This window comes from Rattus norvegicus, chromosome 3, assembly GCF_021556685.1.
Source record: "Rattus norvegicus strain SHRSP/BbbUtx chromosome 3, alternate assembly SHRSP_T2T, whole genome shotgun sequence".
Classification (NCBI taxonomy): Eukaryota; Metazoa; Chordata; class Mammalia; order Rodentia; family Muridae; genus Rattus; species Rattus norvegicus.
In genome coordinates, this window is record NC_141536.1 from 163,662,962 (window position 1) to 163,688,366 (window position 25,405).

At 39.7% G+C, this 25,405-nt stretch overlaps 1 protein-coding gene across 2 annotated transcripts in view; it reads right to left on the bottom strand.

The window, feature by feature from the left end:
- Zfp431l5 (zinc finger protein 431 like 5) overlaps window positions 1-18,806 on the bottom strand; it is a 37,906-nt gene extending 19,100 nt beyond the window's left edge. For both annotated transcript variants that reach the window (XM_087655014.1, XM_087655015.1), the window contains exon 1: window positions 18,750-18,806. In XM_087655014.1, coding sequence (XP_087511140.1) covers window positions 18,750-18,752 — 3 coding nt within the window. In that variant the 5' untranslated portion in view covers window positions 18,753-18,806. The remainder of the gene's footprint in view (window positions 1-18,749) is intronic.
- Window positions 18,807-25,405: the final 6,599 nt, after the last annotated feature.

Consider the following 25,405-nt stretch of genomic DNA (forward strand, 5'->3'; position numbering starts at 1 on the left):
AATCTTGAGACTGCAGGACAGATTGCCACTTCTGCCCACGTCTACAATATTTCTGGCCCACAAGGAAACTGCATAATGCCTCTGGACAGCAGAATATAGGAGCAGTCAGGTGTGTGAACCCACAGTCCTGGTCTCCATCTGGAACTGAACTGAAGTGGTCAAAGAGCTCCACACACACAAAACTCGTGAGGGGTGGCGACGGAGCTGGACCCTCAGAATTGTGGACACTCCTAAGAAATCAGAGGAGACTACTCTCTGCTGAAATTTCCGAGGATATTTCCGAGGAAATCAGAGGAAAATACCTAGTGCCATCTGTGCCACTGCACCCAGGGAATTAAGAGAATCAGGGTCAGGACATATTCAGTTCCTGTCCTCTCAGGGGGTTGATAGCCAACCGCTACAGATGCATCTAAGGAGAACACAATAAAGAACCTTCAAACTACCTGTCACTATTGTTCATGTTTGAAAGGCATAGCCAGAGTTACTAATAAGCTTGTACAACTCATTTGGGTCCCAGGACAGTAGTAGCTCCTCTACTGGGGGAATCACAGAGCGAATGACTCAAACATCTGAGTCCTCCAAGCTCTGCAGTTCCATCATGAGTACAGACAGAGCCCCAGTCCATGACGTTGGTATTTAATAGAATGTTCCAGTCTCCCAGAGCACTTGTTACCCTTTTCACTGGCACAGTGTCCAATCTTTGCATAATCAATTATACATGCACTGAATAAAATAAAAGACATCACTGCTCCTAGGCATGTTGGATTAGAGAGTTTATTATACACAAAAGAAAGAACACAGATAGATCTTTTAGTTTCTGGGACAACCAAGAGTAGACATGACCTTGAAACTTGTGGAGAGTGGAAGGAGGGGAGAGGCAAGTACCAGACAAAGAGGTTAGAATAATAATCATAAATGAGAAAGCCCAGTTATCAAATGGTTGGAAATGTAAGGGAGAGAATGACATCCCTACTCTTGAGCTAGAGGATGAGGTATGCCAGCAATATGTTGTGACAGGTAGGGACTGAGTTCTGATGAGAAAATCAGAAAGCCAGGTTTGCTTTGTTTTGATCAATAATTCCCTTCTACTGCAGCAACTATTCCCAGGCTTTCAGACTTAACCCCAGAAAGAAAGTAAAAGAAAGAAATGATTTAATTTTACTCTCAAAATTTTTTTTAAAACTTAAAACACACTGTATGGTCCAATATTTTTCAGGGACTAAGTATGTACTAGAACACACCAACTATTGTAATTTTTCTCTTATATTCTGTATTTTCAAAGAGAAGATATAATTATTCTGTTAGACTCAGCCACACCAGTTTGTCTAGATCTATTTTTGAACTAGGGAAAACACAGAAATTTGGTTTCTATATATCAGTTCAGTTCCTCATTCAGGATCATCATTGGTCTGCTCTGTACAATGCCCCAAGGTGGCCAGTATGGAAATTTACTGATTTTCTAAAATGGATTTCTTGCCTACTCATGGTTAATGCCAACAACTACCAGAGCATAATGGTTTCACCTTCCTTCTTCCTCCCCTTTTTCTGGGCTGTGATTATACCTGCTTGAAAGTTGGTCAGTGAATTCAGTTCTTACACAGGTTCCTCTTAATTCATACTCCCATCAATCCTAATATAGGGACGTAGAACTACACTCATTCACATGGTCTTTTTCTCCTTATTGTCCAGACAGAGCGCAGCTTGAAAGGAATTGCATGACAGTCCTCTGACCACTGGTCAGCAGAGACAGGATTAGGTGTTCAAATCAATCTCGATTATGATATTAGGAAAGCCTGAGCTGATATCCTAAATCCTATTTAAATTGGGAAGATACATTGTAATGATTATACCAAGAATCTCCTCTTTCAAGTTTGTAAGTTGTGTACACAATTCTCATCACATATTCTCTGTCTTGTAATGCTGATCAAGGAATCCTGAATAAGTGATTGGGCAGAAACAGAGACCAGGATGGGAATTCCAGTAGGAAGAGGAAGGAGAGGTGGGGAGCAGATGTGCTGTGTGGACAAATGAAATTGATATATGAAAACATGGTCAGAAGAGTCAAGCCAATAATTTTAAATAAGTACCACAGGATAGGGTTTGGAGTTAGCCAGGTCAGCATAGGAGGTCAGCATAGGTCCTTTGATTGCTTAATCACAGGAGAAGCATGGGACTGGAATTACAGCAAAACCATTTGTATGGATGGAACATTAATTTTTGGCAACAATATAAATTATTGTTAGCTCTAACTTAGCCCACCAGCCATTTTTTAATTCAAAATTATTTTATCCTTCTTAATGGATGTGTGCTACATCAGTTGTTCCATTTATTCCTAGGACCATCATGTCCCAAAACTTTTCCCATCAATTTCTGATTACTTTTAACTATGTATGAAAAAGTATGTTCACATACATGAATAAAGCATGATGAGTCCATTTCAGTTGATGTGTGCATATGGTTTCAGGACTGACCAAACTGCACTGATTGCACTGAATGGCCACAGAGGGAAGTCAGGTTTTTCTGAGTCTAATTTTCCCACCTGCAGGAGAGTTCAACTCTTTATTGAGCACCAATTTATTTATTTATTGAGCGGTTCAAAAAAAATTCTCTATGTAGTTCATGCCATGCAGATCACAAACCCAACCTTTTATTTTACATATCAATCCAGGCATTTACTCAAACTTTCCTTGTGATTATCTTAAGAATGAGCATCCCGTGACCACAGGCCTTTAATTTTTTAGTAGACAACAAGGACACATTTTCTGTTAACCTTGCAAAAGTAGTTAACAGAGATCTGTCTCTGTTAAGAGCATATGTTTAGAGAGCTTGGTGGGAATGTCCTGAAATTACCATTTCAAAACTCCTGAGTCCTGGGCTTAAAATGCTGTGTCCTACAAGGGAACCTGAAAATATTCTTTGTTAATTACTGTGTTCGGACAGTAACTGCAATCTTTTGAATAAATAATACAAGGTATATTCTCTCTCTCTCTCTCTCTCTCCCCCTATCTATCTATATATGTATATATATATGTATAAATTATGTATTACATATATTATATCTCTACATCTTTCTATCTATTCATCTATCTTTCTGTAATTAAGGTCTAACTTTATTCAGTCGGTAGGATGGTTGCAAACTTAGATTGTAGCCAGGCGAAGGGGGTCTTTCTCTGGGAATTTAAAAGAGATTTTTCAAACAACCAGGAAGGTAAGTCACTTTGTAAACTTATCTTTAATCATTTTTTACAGTCCAGTCCTTATTCCCCTACTTTTTGGCGTCCAAGAGTTCCTAATCTCATTCCTCCTACCCCGTCTCCAAGAGGATGTCCCCAAACAGACACATACACAATATCCCACGAGCTTGTCCCACTCCCATGGATATCAAGGTTCTCAAGGGTTAGGTGTGTCTTCTTTGACTGAGTCCAGACCATTCAGTCCTTTGCTGTACTTACGTTGGGAGTCCCAGGCCAGCCAGCAGACGCTGCCTCTTTGGTGGTTTAGAGCTAAGGAGATCTCAGGGGTCCAGGTTTGTTGAGATTCCTGGTCTTCCTATGATTACACTTCCTCCTCAATGCACTCAAGCCTTAACCTAATTCAACCACAGGGGCTCCCTTCTTTATACTTTGGTTGGGCATAATATTTGCTTCTGTCTCAGTCAGCTGTTTGCTGGGCCTCTCGTAGGGCAGCCATGCTAATACCCTGTCTTTAAGCACACTATACCATCTGTAATAATGTCAGGCCTTAGAGCCTCCCCTTTATCTGGATGACAATTTGGGTATATCACTGGACCTCTTGTCCCTCATGCTCTTCTCCATTTTTGTCTCTGCAGTTTGTTTAGACAGGAAGAATTCCAAGACAGAGTCTATGACTTTGGGTATGGCAACCACATCCCTCCACTTGATGCCCTGTCTTTCTGCTGGAGGTAGATTCAACAAGTTCCCTCTCTCCACTGTTGGGCATTTTATATATGATCTATCTCTTTGAGTCTTCAGATTCTATCATGTACAGCAGGTCTAGAGTGTTACTTCACGGTCCACCTAACCCCTGAATCTATTCATATGCTGGCTCATGGGGCTTCACTTCTGGTCCCCCTAAGATGTTCATTTTCCCCATTTCCTCTGCCACAACCCCGTCCCTCTCCCACCCACTTTCCTCCATCCCACTGCCCTCTGCATTCTTCTCCCTCCATAGTGAGTTTCTGGATGGTTTGGGTGGTCTGTTTGTTTGATATTTTTATTCTTCCTATGAGGTTGTAAACCACTTCCTTAATTCCTTTCCCTAACTTCTTCATTAGCGTCCATGTGTCCATTCCAATGTTTTGCTATGTCTATCACATTGATATTTGTCTGACTCCTGCAGAGCATCTCAGGGGGCATCTGTACCAGGCTCCTGTCAATAAGCACTTTTGGCATCCACAACAGTGTCTGAATTTGGTGTCAGCAGATGGGATGGATTCTAAGGTGGGCCTTTCCTTCTGTTTCTGCTCCACTCTTTGTCCCTGCATTTCCTTTTGACATGAGGAAGTCTCAATTACTATTTTGAGGTGGGATGATGTCCCCATCCCTCAACTGGAGGCCATGCCTAGCAACTAGATATGGTGTCTGCAGGACCTCTTTCCACTTCTATGGTCATTTCGATAATATCCTCGCTGTTATATCCTAGGAAGCTCTTAGGTCCTTGGCAACTGGAAATTTCTGGTGGTAATGCCTTGTTACCCCTCCCCTACTTTTACATACCTACTTTCAAATTCCTGACACTCTAACTTTTCCCTCATTTTCTCCCAATCTGAACTGGCCCAATTTTGTTTTTTACCAGGTCCCAGATCCCTCTCTCCCTCTACTTCCTAGAGAATGTTCTCTTCTACCTACTGAGTAGGAATGTGGCTTTCACACTTAGGGGTGATCTTCTTCCTTCTTGGATTTCATAGAGTCTGAGAGCTGCACTGTTGGTACTTTCTGCTTCTTGTTGGCAGATATGCACTTATCTGTGATTATATGCCATGTGAGTTAATTTGTGACTGGGTTACCTCACTCAGGATACTGTCTTCTACTTCCATCCATTTGCTTAAGAATTTCAAGAAGTTATTGTCTTTCATTCCATTCTCTAACTCTTTTTTGGCCATTCAATATTCCTCAGTTGAAAATGGTTTCCTTAGCACTGTAACCCATTTTTAATAGGGTTATTTGACTCCTTGGAATAATTTCTTGAATATTTTTATATATTGAATATTAGCCCTCTATCAGGTGTATGATTGCCAAAGATCTTTCCCCAATCTGTTGTTTGCTATTTTGTCCTAATGACAATATATTTTGCCCTACAAACAAAACTTACACAAAACATTTCCACAAATCCATCCCTACAAATGAAAATATATGGAAAACTTCAACACATATAGGGAGATTACGCCCTTGACAAAGCAAGTAATTAATCCTCTTTCAACTATCCGAAAAGAAGATAGTCACACAAACCAAATTCCACCTCTACAAACAGAAATATTAAAATATTAGGAAACAACTAACATTGTTCCCTAATGTAACTCAACATCAATGAACTCAATTCCCTAATGAAACCACATCAAATAAGAGACTGGATACATGGGGCTGGGGATTTAGCTCAGTGGTAGAGTGCTTACCTAGGAAGCGCAAGGCCCTGGGTTCGGTCCCCAGCTCCGAAAAAAAGAACCAAAAAAAAAAAAAAAAGAGAGACTGGATACATAAATAGGACCTAGGATTTTGCTGCATACAGGGAGCATACTTCTGTGATAATGACAGAAACTTCTGAGAATAAAAGTCTGGGAATATTTTTGGGACCAAGCATATGGTACCAAGAAATAAGACAGAATAACCATTCTAATATTGAATAAAACAAACTTTCAAACAGAAGTTATCAAAAAAGATGATGAACACCCTTGCCCACATCCCTGAACAAGAGGAAAGTGTAGAGGGCCTCTGGGAACAGGGAGATAGGGGCACTCAATGTGCAGGTCCCAATAGGGGCCAGACACCTTGCGGATCTGAAGGGACCCGGTCAAACGGCTCCCTGCACACAAATCCAGTGGGAGGAAGAGCTAAACCTTCAGAGGGGCAGACATGCCTGGGAAGCCAGAAGAGACTACATGATGCCCGCATTTCTGACTCTAGAAGAAAACGCTTATCGCCATCTGGCACCCCTGTGCACAGGGACCCGAGAAATGGCGGGGTAGGCCCTTCTGGTTGATGCCCTCACAGAGAGCTAAAACGCAGCCCACAAGGAGCGATTTGAGGCCTGAGACCAGAGGTAAGAACAATGTTTCTGCTCCAAGTGACCTGCCTAGTGGACTCAGGACACACGCCCACAGGAACAACTGACGACCAGTAGACAGGAACAACTACACGCCTGAAAGCAGAGCACTCTGTTCCCATAATTCGCAGAAAAAGAACAGGAAAACAGGTCTTCAGCACACCTGACACACAGGCCTATAGGACGGTCTAACCACTGTCAGAAATAGCAGAATAAGGTAACATCAGATGCAATGTGATGACAAGAGGCAAGTGCAAGAAACCAAGCAACAGAAACCAAGACTACATCACATCATCGGAGCCCAATTCTGCCACCTAAGAAAACACTGAATATCCAAACACACCAGAAAAGCAAGATCTCGAAAAAATCACATTTGTTCATGATGGTGGAGGACTTCAAGAAAGACATAAAGAAATCCCTTAGAGAAATGCAGGAAAACACAAATAAACAAGCAGAAGCCTATAGAGAGGAAATGCAAAAAATCCTGAAAGAATTACAGGAAAACACAATCACATTGGTGAAGGAATTAAAAATGGAAATAGAAGCAATAATGAAAGCACAGAGGGAGAGAACCCTGGATATAGAAAACAGAGGAAGTGACAAGGAGCCGTACATACAAGCATTACCAACAGAATGCAATAGATAGAATAGAGAATCTCAGGAGCAGAAGATTCCATAGAAATCATCAACACAACTGTCAAAGATGATGTAAAGCAGAAAAAAATACTGGCCCAAAACATACAGGAAATCCAGGACATAATGAGAAGATCAAACCTAAGGATACTAGGTATAGAAGAGAGTGAAGATTCTCAGCTCAACGGATCAGTAAAGATCTTCAACAAAATCATAGAAGAAAACTTCCCTAACCTAAAGAAAGGGATGCCCATAAACATACAATAAGCCTACAGAACTCCAAATAGATTGGAGCAGAAATGAAACTTCTCCCGTCACATAACAGTCAAAACCCCAAATGCACAAACAAAGAAAGAATATTGAAAGCAGTAATGGAAAAAGGTCAAGTAATATATAAAGGCACACCTATCAGAATCACACCAGACTTCTCACTAGAGACTATGAAATCCAGAAGATCCTGGACAGATGTAATATGGACCCTAAGAGAACACAAATGCCAGCCCAGATTACTGTATCCAGCAAAACTCCCAATTAACATAGATGGAGAAACCAAGATATTCCATGACAAAACCAAATTTACACAATATCTTTCTACAAATCCAGCCCTACAAAGAACAATGAATGGTAAACTCAACACAAGGACAACCTACAACGCAAGCAACACCCTAGAAAAATGAAGAAATTAATAGTCTTGCAACAAAACAAAGAGAAGACAAGCACACAAACATAATGTCACATCCAAATACGAAGATAACAGGAAGCAACAATCACTATTACTTAATATCTCTCAACATCAATGGACTCAATTCCCCAATAAAAAGACAAAGATTAACAAACTGGATAGGCAATGAGGACCCAGCATTCTGCTGCCTACAGGAAACACATCTCATAGACAAAGACAGACACTACCTCAGAATGAAAGGCTGGAAAACAACTTTCCGATCAAATGGTCTGAAGAAGCAAGCTGGAGTAGCCATTCTAATATTGAATAAAATCGATTTTCAACCAAAAGTCATCAAAAAGCATAAGGAAGGATACTTTATATTCATTAAAGGGAAAATTCACCAAAATGAACTCTCAATCCTAAATATCTACGGTCCAAATACAAGGGCACTTACATACATAAATGAAACCTTACTGAAGCTCAAATCAGACATTGCACCTCACACAATAATAGTAGGAGATTTCAACATTCTATTCTCATCAATGGAAAGATCATGGAAACAGAAATTAAACAGAGACAAAGACAGACTAAGAGAAGTCATGAACCAAATGGACTTAACAGATATTTATAGAACATTGTATCCTAAAACAAAAGGATATAACTTCTTCTCAGCACCACATTGTACATTCTCCAAAACTGACCCTATCAAACAGGCCTCAACAGATACAGAAAGATAGAAATAATCCCATGCGTGCTATCAGACGAGCATGGGACAAAGCTGCTATTCAATTACCATAAGGAAAGAATGCCCACATATACATGGAAGTTGAGCAATGCTCTACTCAATGATAACCTGATCAAAGAAGAAATAAAGAAAGAAATTAAAGACTTCTTAAAATTTAATGAAAACGAAGGTACAACATTACCATATGGGACACATTGAAATCTGTGCTAAGAGGAAAACTTATAGTTCTAAGTGCCTGCTGAAGGAAACAGGAGAGAGTATATATCAGCAGCTTGACAGCACACCTAAAAGCTCTAGAACAAAAAGAAGCAAATGCACCCAAGAGGAATTAAACTCAGAGCTGAAATCAACCAAGTAGAAACAAAAAGGACTATACAAAGAATCAACAGAACCAAAAGCTGGTTTTTTGAGAAAGTCAAAAAGATAGATACACCCTTAGCTAGACTAACCAGAGGATACAGAGAGTGTTTCCAATTTAACAAAATCAGAAATGAAAAGGGAGTCGTAACTACAGAATCAGAGGAAATTCAAAGAGTCATCAGATCCTACTACAAAAGCCTATATTCAGGGTTGGGGATTTAGCTCAGTGGTAGAGCACTTGCCTAGCAAGCGCAAGGCCCTGGGTTCGGTACCTAGCTCTGAAAGAAAAAAAAAAAAAAGAAAACAACAACAACAAAAGCCTATATTCAACAAAGCTTGAAAATCTGGAGGAAATGGACAATTTCCTAGACAGATATCAGGTACACAAGATAAACCAGGAACAGATAAACCACTGAAACAAGCCAATGTCTCCTAGACACTGAACCTGTCATTAAAAGTCTCCCAACCAAACAGATCCCAGGTCCAGATGGGTTCAGTGCAGAATTCTATCAGACATTAATAGAAGACCTCATACCAATATTAGCAAAAATATTCCACACAATTGAAACAAATGGAGAGCTACCGAATTCCTTCTATGAAGCAACAATTACTCTTATACCTAAACCACACAAAGAAACAAAGAAATAGAAATTCAGACCAATTTCCCTTATGAATATCAACACGAAAATAATCAAAACATTCTTGCAAACCGAATCCAAGACCACATAAAAACAATCATCCATCATGATCAAGTAGGCTTCATCCTAGGGATGCAGGGATGGCTTAATATACATAAAACCATCAACGTACTCTACTATGTAAACAAACTGAAAGATAAAAACCACATGATCATTTCATTAGACACTGAGAAAGCATTTGACAAAATTCAACACCCCTTCATGATAAAAGTCCTGGAAAGAACAGGAATTCAAGGCCCATACCTAAACATAGTAAAAGCCATATACAACAAACCAGTAGCTAACATTAAACTAAATGGAGAGAAACTTGAAGAAATCCCACTAAAATCAGGGACTAGAAAAGGCTGCCCACCCTCTCCCTACTTATTCAATATAGTTCTCCAAGTTCTAGCCAGAGCAGCCAGACAACAAAAGGAGATCAAGGGGATACAGTTTGGAAAAGAAGAAGTCAAAATATCACTATTTCTAGATGATATGATAGTATATTTAAGCGATGCGAAAAGTTCCACCAGGGAACGAGTAAACCTGATAAACACCTTCAGCAAAGTGTCTGGGTATAAAATTAACTCAAATAAATCATTGCCTTCCTCTACACAAAAGAAAAACAAGCCGAGAAAGAAATTAGAGAAATGACACCCTTCATAATACCCCCAAATGATATAAAATGCTTTGATGTGAATTTAACCAAGCAAGTTAAAGATCTGTATGATAAGAACTTCAATCCTCTGAAGAAAGAAAATGAAGAAAAATTGAAGATCTCTGAAGATGGGAAGATCTCCCATGCTCATGGATTGGCAGGATTAATATAGTAAAAATGGACATTTTAGCAAAGGCAATCTGCAGATTCGATGCAATTGCCATCAAAATTCCAACCCAATACTTCATAGAGTTAGACAGAATAAATTGCAAATTCATCTGGAATAAGAATAAACCCAGGATAACTAAAACTATCCTCAACAATAAAAGGACTTCCGGGGAATCACTATCCCTGAGCTCAAGCAGTATTACAGAGCAATAGAGAGAAAAACTGTATGGTATTGGTACAGGGACAGGAATATGGCCCAGTGGAATATAATTGAAGACCAAGACATAAACCCACACACCTATGGTCACTGTTTTTTTGACCTAGGAGCCAAAAGCATCCAATGGAAAACAGATAGCATTTTCAGCAAATGGTGCTGGTTCAACTGGAGGTAAGACCCAAGACTAGAGGTAAGAACAACTTTTCTACTCCAAGTAACCTGCCTGGTGGACTCATGACACACGCCCACAGGAACAGCTGAAAGCCAGTGGACAGGAAAGACTACACTCCTCAAAGCAGAACACTCTGTTACCATCACTGGCTGAAAGAAAACAGGAAAACAGCGCTCTTGACACACAGGCCTATATGATGGGTCAAGTCACTCTCTAAAATAGCAGAATAACTTAACACCAGAGACATGCGTATGTTGACAGGCAACTGCAGGGACCCAAGTAACAGAAATCAAGAATACATGGCATCATGGGAGCCCAATCCTCCCACCAAAGAAAACACTGAATATCCAAACATACCAGAAAAGCAAGATGTAGACTTAAAATCACATTTTATTACGATGATGGAGGACTTCAAGAAAGACATAAAGAACTGCCTTAGAGAAATGCAGGAAAACACAAATAAACAAGTAGAAGCCCTTAGAGAGGAAAAACAAAAATCCATGAAAGAATGACAGGAAAACACAATCAAATAGGTGAAGTAACTGAAAATGGAAATAGAAAAAAATGAAGAAAGCACAAAGGGAGACAATCCTGGACATAAAAAAAAAAAAAAAAGAAAACAAAAAACAAAAACAAAGGAAGAGACAAGGAGCTGTAGATACAAGCATAAAACAGAAAACAAGAAAAAGAAGACAGCATTTCAGGAGCAGAAGATTCCATAGAAATCATTCACACAACTGTCAAAGATAATGTAAAATGGAAAGAGCTACTGGCCCAAAATATACTGGAAATCCAGGACACAAAGAGAAGATCAAACCTAAGCATAAAAGGTATAGAAGGGAGTGAAGACTCCCAGCTCAAAGGACCAGTAAATACCTTGAACAAAATCATAGAAGAAAACTTCACTAACCTAAAAAAAGAGATGCCCATAAACATAAAAGAAGCCTACAGAACTCCAAACAGTTTGGACCAGAAAAGAAACTCCTCCCGTTACATAATAGTCAAACCACCAAAAGCACAAAACAAAGAAAGAATATTAAAAGCAGTAAGGCAAACAGGTTAAGTAACGTATAAAGGCAGACCTATCAGAATTACACCAGACTTCTCACCAGAGACTATGAAACCCAGAAGATCCGGGACAGATCTCATACAGACCCTAATAGAACACAAGTGCCAGTCCAGGTTACTGTACCCAGCAAAACTCTCAATTAACATGGATGGAGAAACCAAGATATTCTATGAGAAAATCAAATTCACACCATATCTTTTTACAAATCGAGCCATACAAAGGATAAAAAATGGTAAAGCCCAATACAAGGAGGCAACCTACACCCTAGAAAAAGCAAGAAACTAATCGTCTTGCAACAAAAAAAAAGAGAAGACAAGTACACGAACATGATCTCACATCCAAATATGAATATATCAGGTAGCAACAATAACTATTCCTTAATACCTTTCAACATCAATGGACTCAATTCCCCAATAAAAAGACACAGACTAAGAAACTGGATATGTAATGAGGATCCAGCACTTTGATGCCTACAGGAAACACACCTCAGAAACAAAGACAGACACTACCTCAGTGTAAAAGTCTGGAAAACAACTTTCCAAGGAAATGGTCTGAAGAAGCAGGCTGGAGTAGCCATTCTAATATCGAATATAATCAATTTTCAAGCAAAAGTTTCAAAAAAGATAAGGAAGGACACTTCATATTCACCAAAGGAAAAATCCACCATGATGAACTCTCAATCCTAAATATCTATGCTCCAAGTACAAGCACACCTTGCACCTCACACAAGAATACTAGGAGATTTCAACACCCCAGTCTCACCAGTGGACAGATCATGGAAAAAGAAATTAAACAGAGACATTGTAGACTAAAAGAAGTCATGAACCAAATGGACTTAAACATATATTTATACAACATTCTATCCTATAAAAAAAAGACATACCTCCTTCTCACCACCTCATGCTAATTTCTCCAAAACTGACTGTATAATCGGGCACAAAACAGGCCTCAACAAATACAGAAAGGTAGAAATAATCCCACGTGTCCTATCAGAACACCACGGCTAAAGCTGGTCTTCAATAACAGCCAGGAAAGAATGCCCACATATGCATGGATGTTGAACAAGGCTCTACTCAATGATAACCTGGTCAAGGAAGAAATAAAGAAAGAAATTAAAGATTTCTTAGAATTTAATAAAAATGAAGGTACAACATACCCAAACTTGTATACAGGACACAATGAAAGCTGTGCTAAGAGAAAAACGCACAGCTCTGAGTGCCTGCAGAAAGAAACAGAATCAGAGGAAATTCAAAAACTCATCAGACCCTACTAAAAAAGCCTATATTCAACAAAACTTGAAAATCTGGACAATTTCCTAGACAGATATCAGGAAACGAGGTTAAATCAGGAACCAATAAACCATTTAAACAACCCCATAACCTGTCAAGTATTAGAAGCAGTCATTAAAGTCTCCCAATGAAAAAAAGCCCAGGTCCAGATGGTTTCAGGGCAGAATTCTATCAGACCTTCCTAGAAGACCTCATACCAATACTATCCAAACTACTCCACAAAACTGAAATAGACGAAGTGCTACCAAATTCCTTCTATGAAAGCAAAATTACTCTTATACCTAAACCACAAAAAGACAAAAAGGAAAGAGAACTTCAGAACGATTTCTGTTATGAATATCAACGCAAAAATACTCAATGAAATTCTGGCAAACTGAATCCAAGAGCACATGAAAACACTCATCCAACACGATCAAGTAGGCTTCTTGCCAGATATGCACGGATTGTTTAATATACGTAAAACCATCAACATAGTCCACTATATAAACAAACTGAAAGATAAAAATTACATGATCATTTTATCAGATGCTGAGAAAACAGTTGACAAAATTCGACACCCTTCATGATAAAAGTCCAGGAAAGAAAAGGAATTTTAGGCCCATATAGAAACATAGTGAAAGCTATATAAAGCAAACCGGTAGCTAACATTAAACTAAATGGAGAGAAACTTGAAGCAATCCCACTAAAATCAGGGACTAGACAAGGCTGCCCACTCTGTTCCTACTTTATTGAATATAGTTCTCGAAGTCCTAGCCAGAGCAATTAGACAGCGAAAGGAGATCAATGTGATACACATTGGAAAGGAAGAAATCAAAATATCACTATTTGAGTGATCCCCAAGCTCCACCAGAGAACTACTAAAACTGATAAACACCTTCAGCAAAATGGCTGGGTACAAAATTTACTCAAATAAATGAGAAGCCTTCCTCTACACAAAAGAGAAACAAGGCAAGAAAGAAATTAGGGAAAAAGACACCTTTCATAATAGGCCCAAATAATATAAGATGCCTTGATGTGACTTTAACCAAGCAGGTGAAAGATCTGTATGAAAAGAACTTCAAGCCTCTAAAGAAATTGAAGAAGATCTCAGAATATGGAAAGATCTCCTATGCTCATGGATTGGCAGGATAAATATAGTAAAAATGGCCATTTTACCAAAAGCGATCTACAGATTCAATGCAATTCCCATCAAAATTCCAATCCAATTCTTCAGAGTTAGACAGAACAATTTGTAAATTCATCTGGAATAAGAAAAAACCCAGGACACCTAAAACTATTCTCAACAATAAAAGGACTTCTGGGGTAATCACTATCCCTGAACTCAAGCAGTATTACAGATCAGTAGTGATAAAAACTGTATGGTATTGGTAAAGAGACAGGCAGATAGACCAGTAGAATAGAACTGAAGACACAGAAAGGAGCCCACACACCTATGGTCACTTGATTTTTGATAACGGAGCCAAAACAATCCAATGGAAAAAAGATAGCCTTTTCAGCACATGGTGCTGGTACAATTGGAGGTCAGTCTGTAGAAGAATGCAGATTGATCTATTCTTCTCACCCTGTAGAAAACTTAAGTCCAAGTGGATCAAGGACCTCCACAGCAAACCAGATACACTCAAACTAATAGAAGAAAAAGCGGGGAAGAGTCTCTAACACAGGGGCACTGGAGAAAATTTCCTGAACAAAAGACCAAAGGCTTATGCTCTAAGATCAAGAATTGACAAATGGGATCGCATAAAACTGCAAAACTTCTGTAAGGCAAAGGACACTGCTGTTAGGACAAAACAGCAATCAACAGATTGGGAAAAGATCTTTACCAATCCTACAACAGATAGAGGGCTTATATCCAAAATGTGCAAAGAACTCATGAAGTTAAACAGCAGGGAGACAAAGAACCCTATTAAAAATGGGGTTCAGAGCTAAACAAAGAATTCACAGTTGAGGAATGCAGAATGGCTGAGAAGCACCTAAAGAAATGTTCAACAGCTTTAGTCATAAGGGAAATGCAAATCAAAACAACCCTGAGATTCCCCCTTGCACCTGTCAGAATGGCTAAGATCAAAAACTCCGGAGACAGCAGATGTTGGCGAGGATGTGGAGAAAGAGGAACACTCCTCCATTGTTGGTGGGATTGTAGACTGGTACAACCACTTTGGAAATCAGTCTGGAGGTTCCCCAGAAAATTGCACACTGCACTACCTGAGGACCCAGCTATACCTCTCTTGGGCATATTCCCAAAAAAATGCTCCAACTATAACAAAGAAACATGCTCCACTATGTTCATAGCAGCTTTATTTATAATAGCCAGAAGCTGTACAGAATCCAGGTGCCCTTGAAGAGAGGAATGGGTACAGAAAATATGGTCAATCTACACAATGGAATATTACTCAGCTATCAAAAACAATGACTTTATGAGATTCATAGGCAAATGGATGGCACTCGAAAATGTCACCCTGAGTGAGGTACCCCAATCACAGAAAAACACACATGGTATGCACTCATTGATAAGTGGTTACTAGCCCAAATTCCCAAACTAACATAGATGCATAAAACACATGAAACTCAAAAGGATGATCAAAATGCAGATGCTTCAGGCTTATCTGTGACAGCCAAGAATAGACATGACCTTGAAACTTGTTGAGACAGGAAGCAGGGAAGAAACAAGACCCACACCAAGGAAGGGGTCAGAAAGATAATGATAAAAGAGAAAGATCAGTTACAAAATGCTTGGATTACATAAGGAATTGAAGCTGGGAGAATGGCATCCTAACCCTTGGGGTAGAGGAGGAGGTATGCCAGCAATATGCTGTGACAGTTAGGGAGTGAGATCTGATTAGAGAATCAGAAGGTCAGGTTTGCACTGACTTGATAAATAGTGCTCCCAAGTCATTTGTCCCCGGGATTCAGACTTAATACTACGGAAAAGGAGAAGAACGAAATTAATTAATTACATTCTCAAATACAATTTGTAAAATTCAAAACACACTGGATGGTCCGATATTTATCAAGGACTGAAGTGTGCACTAGAGCGCACCAAGTATTATATCTTTTCTCTAACATTGTGTATTTTCAAAGAGGAATAATAACTTTCCTGGTGAGGCACAGCCACACTTTGTCTAGATCTTCTTTTTTTCGAACTAGTGGAAATACAGAAATTTGGTACATACATATAAACTCAGTTTCGCTTTTATGTTCACCTTTGCTCTGATCTGGAAAACGGCCCAAGATGACCAGTCTGGAAATTTACTGATTGTATAAAATTACTTGCCTACTCATGGTTAATGAGAACAAGTTCCAAAGCAGAAATGCTTCACCTTCTTTATTCTTCCTCCTTTTTTTGGGCTGTGATTATACCAGCCCCAAAGTTGGCAGAGAAGTAAATTCTTAACCACACAGGTTCCTCGTAATTTGTAGTTCTCGCATCCCTAACACAGGGAGGTTAGACAACACTCATTCATGTCTTCTTTTTCTCTTTAATGACAAGATAAACGAGAGCATGAAAAGAGTTGAGGACAGTGTTCTGACCACTGGTCAGTAGAGGCAGGATCAGGTGTTCAAATCAATCTTAACTCTATGACATCAAGAAAGCCTGAGCTACAGAGATGTTGCTCGAAAAAGGAAGATATAAATTCTCTTTAGAAGAAAGAATGAAATTCTTAATTCCTGGGAAACATTACAGAATTCAACCAAGTACTGGAATATAGCATCTGTGCATAAATAATGAAATTTATAAAGTAATAAATAAAACTTACTCTATGCAAAGATAAATACAAGTGACTCTGAAAAACAGCAGGTCCTTCTTCATAGAAGGAATGGCATTAATAAGATAGTTTTGATCCTTGTCCCTATGTGAAATGTTAACTGCTGAGATCTATATCATGACACACCAAGCTATAGATGGTGGCATCTGCTATACAATTTGGGGATGATTTAAGTTTGTAAACAAAGATTCCACATATCTGTATATTACAGGTACTAAAATAGGAATTTATTATCCACTGTCTCAAGGTGATTTTCCAAAATTAAATATCCACCAATCTACTTTTTTATTACATGTATTATTTAATATGTGATGTGAAATTACAAATTTTTCCACCCTGCCTGAATCAGGTACTTCTCCAGATTGGCGACTGCTATAGCAGACTCCCTTCAACTTTGGTTGTTGATCTAGCTATTTCCAGCCCTTTTTCATCTGATAGTTAACCGAATACACAATTCCCCTGGTTCTCATGTGAAGGTAGAAGAAATGGACTGTTCACTATATGGCTCAAATTAGCAAGTATAAAACACAATTTTGCTTCATTCCTTTAACTCAAGAATTTAGGCATTTCCAGCAAAACAATGCAAGGTCATTGCCCTGGGGAACAACTTACCAAGATCAAGGCTACCTGAGTCTTAGGCTAGTCTAAGACTACATTGTCTGAGAATCATTTCTATAAAGAGCAGAAGATACAGCTCTCTCAGAGTTAATATATCCCAGAAAGAAATCACTTCCCATATAATTAAAATATCAACTAACAAGAGTCTTTTTAATGATACCATGAGCTCCGTTCTGTGTAATGCTAAAAGAAGAGCCAGCCAAACAACAGTGTTTTGGATTCCACATATGCTGGCATGGATAATTTTCTATCCAGAAAAGGCCTCAGGTTGTTGAAATACAGTTTAAATAAGGACTGCAAGTCCTACCTAGGCAGCTAGCAGATTTACACAGCAAAGATCCCCAGAATCATTTCTTAAGTGCATGAGAGTCCTGAAATAGTAGTTCCTTTTCCAATGATGGGGTCCTGATTTGAAGGTCCAAGGATGACAAAGCTAGAAAAGGTAGAAGGTAGAATCTGCAGCAGCTGTGGTGGGTAGATCATTCACAAGCTGTGTCTTATACAAAGTGAGCTTGGAAGAGTAGCATCTTTACAACTATTTACAGGGGATAAGTAGAACCAAGTGGAAATTTCTATGAAGCAATCAGTAACTCTCATACAATGGTACAAACTCAGGAGAAGTCTAATAAAACAGTGCTGTACAAAGGGAACCCTAAGTATCCAAAAAACGTTCCCAGCCAAGTCCATAGTTGACTTGGAACTAATAATCATATCCACATGGCAGACCAGGCCTCAATGTTCTTTGCGACCCTTTAATCTCACCTTGAGCATTTTGTTAGGGTGCTGTTCTTTGATACAATCCTGGGTCTTATCGCTGAGTGTAAACAAGATTTGTCCCCTTTTTTATGGTTTGGAGACAAATATCTGGAAAATCCTGCTAAACAAATATATATAATACTATCCTAATCTTAAAACAGGACTGCTTAGCATACTCCATACCTGTGAGGTGTTTATAAGCAGTCCTATGTCAGCTACATTCTACTTAGTGTCACTTATTATAGCCTAAGCGTTGATAAATCATTACATTCTCAATTCTACTCATGTAGTACACAGCTTATAATTAGAGTACTACATAACACACGAGATATTTCACAGCATCCAAAAATCAACTCAAATGGACCTTATAACTAACTGTTAACTACAAAGGTCAGAACTTTTAGAAGATAGTTTAAAACCCGGCGTTTCAGGGTTGATATCCTGCCAAGTATATTTCTCAACACAAGCGGCCGCCACAAGGATTTCTGAGAAATGCAGGTTTCATAATAAAGTAATTCAGTATCCACCCTCTGGTACAAGAAAACACTGCATCGGACCTCACAAGTGGGTGCATTAGTTATGGCTGCCGCTTTCTGTCCAGCCACTGGGAGGAACCATTACACATGTATCCTTTGCTAAGCAGCTTCTCCTCCTGTTTGTGGACATGATCTTGTACTTACCATGTCGGGCGTTCAGATCTCCTCTCACAACACCCTGAAGAGTGACTCAGCATGTACAAACGGAAGCACTCAGAGGGGCTGAGTTCCCAAAGGAAGTTGCTGACCTTGTACCTGGAAGAGCCACCTCCTCCCCTGACTGCTAACTCCCTCTCGAGGTGCTGATTGGCTAGTGAATTTTGAGTGACATCAGCCTTATCCTTAGGGTTCGAGGGTTTTAAAGAGACACAGCATAGTGGTTCCAGCCTAGGCCAATGTTTTGCAATACATTCAGATCAGAATTTCAGCAGCACCACCGCTTTTCTTCCAATAGCTTACCTGTGTGTACTCCAGTCAATCTTGCTTGTTCTCTTGTTCGTGGTTTTGTTCCCAGCAGTTAATTCATGCAACCCTGCAAGCAGGAAGGAATGATTTGACCTCTATCTACACTTAGAAGAGTGAGACCCCAGACAGATATCTCAGACTGCAAGTTGATTTAGGTCCACATGTACCCAGATAAACTACTGTTTGAGTAATAGAAGCTGCTGTGAGTTAGAAGCTGTGAGAAATTTTTATTCTGCTTGCCTATAGACACCACTGTAGAATTCAAAAATGTATGCAGTGTTGCAAAGTTTCTCTGCCTCCCAAGTGTCCTGATTGCTGTGACCCTACCAAGGGACACAAACACATTAGATGATGACAGAAGTGAGAAGGCAGGGGGCATCTCCAGAAGGAATGAGCGGCTGCGGAAGGGCTTCTCTAGGATGTGCCAGAGACCTGGAATGGGGGATGATCCATGGAATGAGTGAGTGTGATGGTAGCTGAGGCTCACTCCAAGGAGTGTGTGATATGGAGCCTGAAGTGACCACCTCCTGTAACCTGACAGGACTCCCAATGAAGGAATGATCATACTAACCCATCTACAAACCTTCCTGCCTACAGGAGGTGCAGAGACAAAGAAGGAGTGGGGTCTGACGGAGTGGCCAACCAATGACTGGTCCAACTTCAGATGAATCCCATGGACAAGAACCAATCCCTGACAGCATTAATGATACTCTGCATCCTGACAGACAGGGGCCTAGCATATCTGTCCTTTTAGAGGCTCCAGGCTACAGCTGTACAAAATGGCTAAACACTGAAAAGAGCTCCAGAAGTGTGTGATATATTTTTAGGAGAAATTGAGGAATCTGGGGGTAATAAGAACTTCATACATAGACCAACAGAGTTAATTGACCTCTATACTTAAGGATTGTCAGAGAACTATCCACAAACCAAAAAGCATTCATGGACTGGACCTGTGCTACCCCCTGAAAACATGCCTAGCATACGTGCAGCTTGCAGCTTTGTATTCAGGTAGGTTCCCCAATACCTGGAGCAGAGAGAGTCCCTGACACTGTTGGATGCCTGTGCTGTCTGTTCTCCTACAATCACTGCTTATTCTCGTGGAAATGGTATTAATGAAAAATCATTTGCTATTTTACAAAATGTAAACAAAACAATATTTTACTAGTGCAATGTTTTAGCTAAATTTATTGGCACATCTGTGCAATAAGTACAGGCTACAGTATACAAGGTAGTTAACCTGACTTTGAACACTATATAAAGAGGGCCAAGAAGGGTCTACAATTGTGTCACTCAGTCACCACATATGATCCATGCCTTGAAAACCCATATAACATTAAAAACACACACATACATGTGCACACCCAAACACACAGACACACCAAACTGGAATACACATACCATAAAGTATTTATTAAAATAAAGCTCACTTCTTTTACATTATCTAGCATCTCTAGATAATCGCCTTTGATGGCAAACTTGAAGATGAAGTACCAAGTCCTGTGTAATGGGAATCAAAAGAAGCATAGAACATCAAAAAATATGTACCTATACAGAACAATCAAGATATGCTGTGAGAAACACAGTTAGTTACTGATTTTTATATTTATTGACTTCTAAGTTATACATGAAAATGCTGTTTGGATACATATGAGTTATTTAATCATTGTTACATTCTTTAAACATTGTTAAAATGTGTTGACAAAACAGGACAGAATGAAGTGTTTCATCTATGTTATCACTTGTATTCTGTAGGCTGACACATAAAAATCAAGAGGCAAAAGGTTGCCTTGACCAATGACTGACATCCACGCAAGCATATATAACAAATCACAATATCTGAAGGGAATTTTTAATACGTCTGTTGTCACATCACATGGGAACCTACACCCCTCTAAAGCCATGGGTAAATTAAATTGTTATTTAAGTTGTTTTAGACACTGTTTTTTATCATATCAACAGAAAAGGCGCTAATACACGTCCAAAATGTTTTATACCTGTTTGAGAAATTTTATGTAATTGAAACGAAATATTATTATAATTTTAAGAAAGTAGGATGACGATCATATCTTACAGCTTCAAAAGATTATGACCACATTTTTTCTCCTGAAAACTAATCTTCTGTAACAGAATGTCATAGATTCCCTTCAGTGTCCTTTTAGAATAATGAGATTAATTATACACTGAACATTTTATTCTTGTATAAAGAATTCATAAAGTGCAAAATGCTACCACACTATGGATTTATCTACAGGATGAATTTTCTGATGATTTTTGAGAATAATGCTGCATGCAATGATTTACCAATTGCTTATTGATAGGAATCCAGTCCAGTAATTGTCATGTATTCGTGGATAACTGTGTTGTAAAAAGCCTTTTACTCATTAATTACATGAGTAATTAATGTGGTTATTTTCTTATTTATTGAAAAATTCCTGATAAACAAATATTGGGTGTAATGGAATTTGCTTAATACCCACTTCTCCCTGGCAACAGCTGCACAAGTTTACCAATCCGAACCAGCTGAGGATAGGCATTCTCAGTGTCTCAAATGCAGGAATCTTGTACAGTTTGGGGACTGATTTAACACAAGCAGCATTAGAACCAATGCACATTTCGCTCATTTTGTCCATTAAATAGGCCTTTTATCTCAGAAATACATTGAACATTGTTGTAATAGTTATATCTATAAGGTATGATACACACTAACAACATCCAGTTCCTCAGTTTTGTCAATAGATTTGGGACACTATTCTGGCATCTATCCTTGCCTAAAGAGTTTACAATTTTATTCTGAATTTTGTTTTTATATTAATTTGCATTACCGTGTGAAAACGATCCTTGCAAATCTACATCATCTTCCTTCACTGTCTTTAACAACCAGGAAGGTAAATCACTTTGTAAACTTATCTTTAATTATTTTTTACAGTCCAGTCCTTATCTCCCTCCTTTCTGCCCTCCAACAGTTCCTCATCTCATTCTTCCTACCCAGTCTCCAAGAGGATGTCCCCAAATAGACACATACACAATATCCCACCAGATGGTCCCACTCCCATGGATATCAAGGTTCTCAAGGGTTAGGTGTGTCTTCTTTGACTGAGTCCAGACCATACAATTTTTTGCTGTACTTACATTGGGAGTCCCAGTCCAGCCAGTAGACACTGCCTCTTTGGTGGTTTAGAGCTAGGCAGATCTCAGGGTCCAGGTTTGTTGAGACTCCTGGTCTTCCTCTGATCACACTTCCTCCTCAATGCACTCAAGCCTTATCCTAATTCAAACACAGGGGCTCCCTTCTTCATACTTTGGTTGGGCATAATATTTGCTTCTGTCTCAGTCAGCTGTTTGCTGGGCCTCTCGTAGGGCAGCCATGCTACTACCCTGTCTTTAAGCACACTATTCCATCTGTAATAATGTCAGGCCTTAGAGCCTCCCCTTTATCTGTATGACAATTTGGGTATATCACTGGACCTCATTTCCCTCATGCTCTTCTCCATTTTTGTCTCTGCAGTTTGTTTAGACAGGAAGAATTCTAAGGCACAGTCTATGACTTTGGGTATGGCAACCGCATCCCTCCACTTGATGCCCTGTTTTCTACTGGAGGTAGATTCAACAATTTCCCTCTCTCCCCTGTTGGGCATTTTATATATGATCTACCTCTTTGAGTCTGCAGATTCTATCATGTACACCAGGTCTAGAGTGTTACTTCATGGTCCGCCTAACCCCTGAATCTACTCACTATGCTGGCTCATGGTGCTTCACTCCTAGTCCCCCTAAGATGTTCATGTTCCCCATTTCCTCTGCCACAACCCCTTCCATCTCCCACCCACTTCCCTCCATCCAACTGCCCTCTGCATTCTTCTCCCTCCATAGTGAGTTTCTAGATGGTTTGCGTGGTCTGTTTGTCTGATATTTTTATTCTTCTTATGAGGTAATAAACCACTTCCTTCAGTCCTTTCTCTAACTTCTTCATTAGCGTCAATGTGTCCATTCCAATGTTTTGCTATGTCTATCACACTGATATTTGTCTGACTCCTGCAGAGCATCTCAGGGGTCTTTTGTATCAGGCTCCTGTCAATAAGCACTTTTGGAATCCACAACAGTGTCTGAATTTGGTGTCAACAGATGGGATGGAGCCTAAGGTGGGCCTTTCCTTCTGTTTCTGCTCCACTCTTTGTCCCTGCATTTCCTTTTGACATGAGGAAGTGTGCATTACTATTTTGAGGTAGGATGATGTCCCCATGCCTCAACTGGAGGCCATGCCTAGCAACTAGATATGGTGTCTGCAGGACCTCTTTCCACTTCTATGGTCATTTCGATAATATCCTTGCTGTTATATCCTAGGAAGCTCTTAGGTCCTTGGCAACTGGAAATTTCTGGTGGTAATGCCTTGTTACCCCTCTCCTACTTTTACATACCTACTTTCAAATTCCTGATATTCTAACTTCCCCCTCATTTTCTCCCAAATCTGAACTGGTCCAATTTTGTTTTTTACCAGGTCCCAGATCCCTCTCTCCCTCTACTTCCTAGAGAATGTTCTCTTCTACCTACTGAGTAGGAATGTGGCTTTCACACTTAGGGGTGATCTTCTTTCTTCTTGGATTTCATAGAGTCTGAGAGCTGCACTGTTGGTACTTTCAGCTTCTTGTTTGCAGATATGCACTTATCTGTGATTATATGCCATGTGAGTTAATTTGTGACTGAGTTACCTCACTCAGGATACTGTCTTCTACTTCCATCCATTTGCTTAAGAATTTCAAGAAGTTATTGTCTTTCATTCCGTTCTCTAACTCTTTTTTGGCCATTCAATATTCCTCAGTTGAAACTGGTTTTCTTAGTACTGTATCTCATTTTTAATAGGGTTATTTGATTCCTTGGACTAATTTCTTGAGTTCTTTTAAGTATTGAATATTAGCCCTCTATCAGATGTATGATTGCCAAAGATCTTTCCCCAATCTGTTGTTTGCTATTTTGTCCTAATGACAATGTACTTTGCCCTACAAACAAAACATTTCCACAAATCCATCCCTACAAATGAAAACATATGGAAAAGTTCAACACATGTAGGGAGACTACGCCCTTTTCAAAGCAAGTAATTAATCCTCTTACAACTATGCCAAAAGAAGATAGTCACACAAACCAAATTCCACCTCTAACAACAGAAATATTAAAATATTAGGGAACATCTATCATTGTGCCCTGATATAATTCAACATCAATGGTCTCAATTCCCTAATGAAAACACACAGACTAAGAGACTGGATACAAAATAGGTCCTGGGATTTTGCTGCATACCGGGAACATACCTCAGTGATAATGACAGAAACTTCCTCAAAATGAATGTCTGGGAATAATTTTGAGACAAAGCATATGGTACCAAGAAAACAGAGAGACTAACCATTCTTATACTGAATAAAATAGACTTTCAAACAGAAGTTATCAAAAAAAGATAATGAACACCCTTGCCCACATCCCTGGCTCATAAGGAAACTGTATAGGGTCTCTGGGAAGAGGACAATAGGGGCACTCAAGTTGCAAGGTCCCTGCAGTCCAGACACTTCCCGGATCATATGGGACCTGGTCAAACAGCAACCTGCACCCAAATCCCATGGGAGGCAGAGCTAGAACTTCAGAGGGGCAGACACACCTGGGAACCCAGAGGAAACTACTCTCTGCCCATATTTCTGACTCTAGAAGAAAACACCTACTGCCTAGTGCCATCTGGAATGGTTTGCACAGGGTACTGCATGAAGGCAGGGCAGGCCCTTTTGGTTGCTGACCTCACGGAGAGCTGAAACCCGTCTGAGAAGTGACTCCAGGCCAGAAACCAGAGGTAAGACCAACTTTTCTGCTCCAAGTGACCTGCCTGGTGGACTAAGGACTCACAAAGGCAAAATTCCTCTGGGACCAGGCACTTCTGGTTTCTAGCTGGGGCCCAAACCTCTCTGATCCTGGCCCACAGCTCCCTACTCCCAAACACTGTGGGAAGGAGAGCTCACCTCCCAGATAGGGGGGCAATCCTGAGACTCCAAGGCAGGAGAGAACACCAGTAATACCCACCCATGCCTACATCCCTGGCCCATGAGGAAACTGTACAGGGCCTCTAGGAACAGGAAGATAGGGGCACTCAAGCTGCAGGTCCCAATGGGGTCCAGACACCATTCAGATTTGAAGGGACCCTGTCAAACAGCTCCCTGCACCCTTAGCTGTGCTAAGAGGAAAACTCATAGCTCTGAGTGCCTGCAGAAAGAAACAGGAGAAAATATATATATGCAGTTTGACAGCACACCTAAAAGCTCTAGTTCAAAATGAAGCAAAAATACCCAGGAGGAGTAAAATTC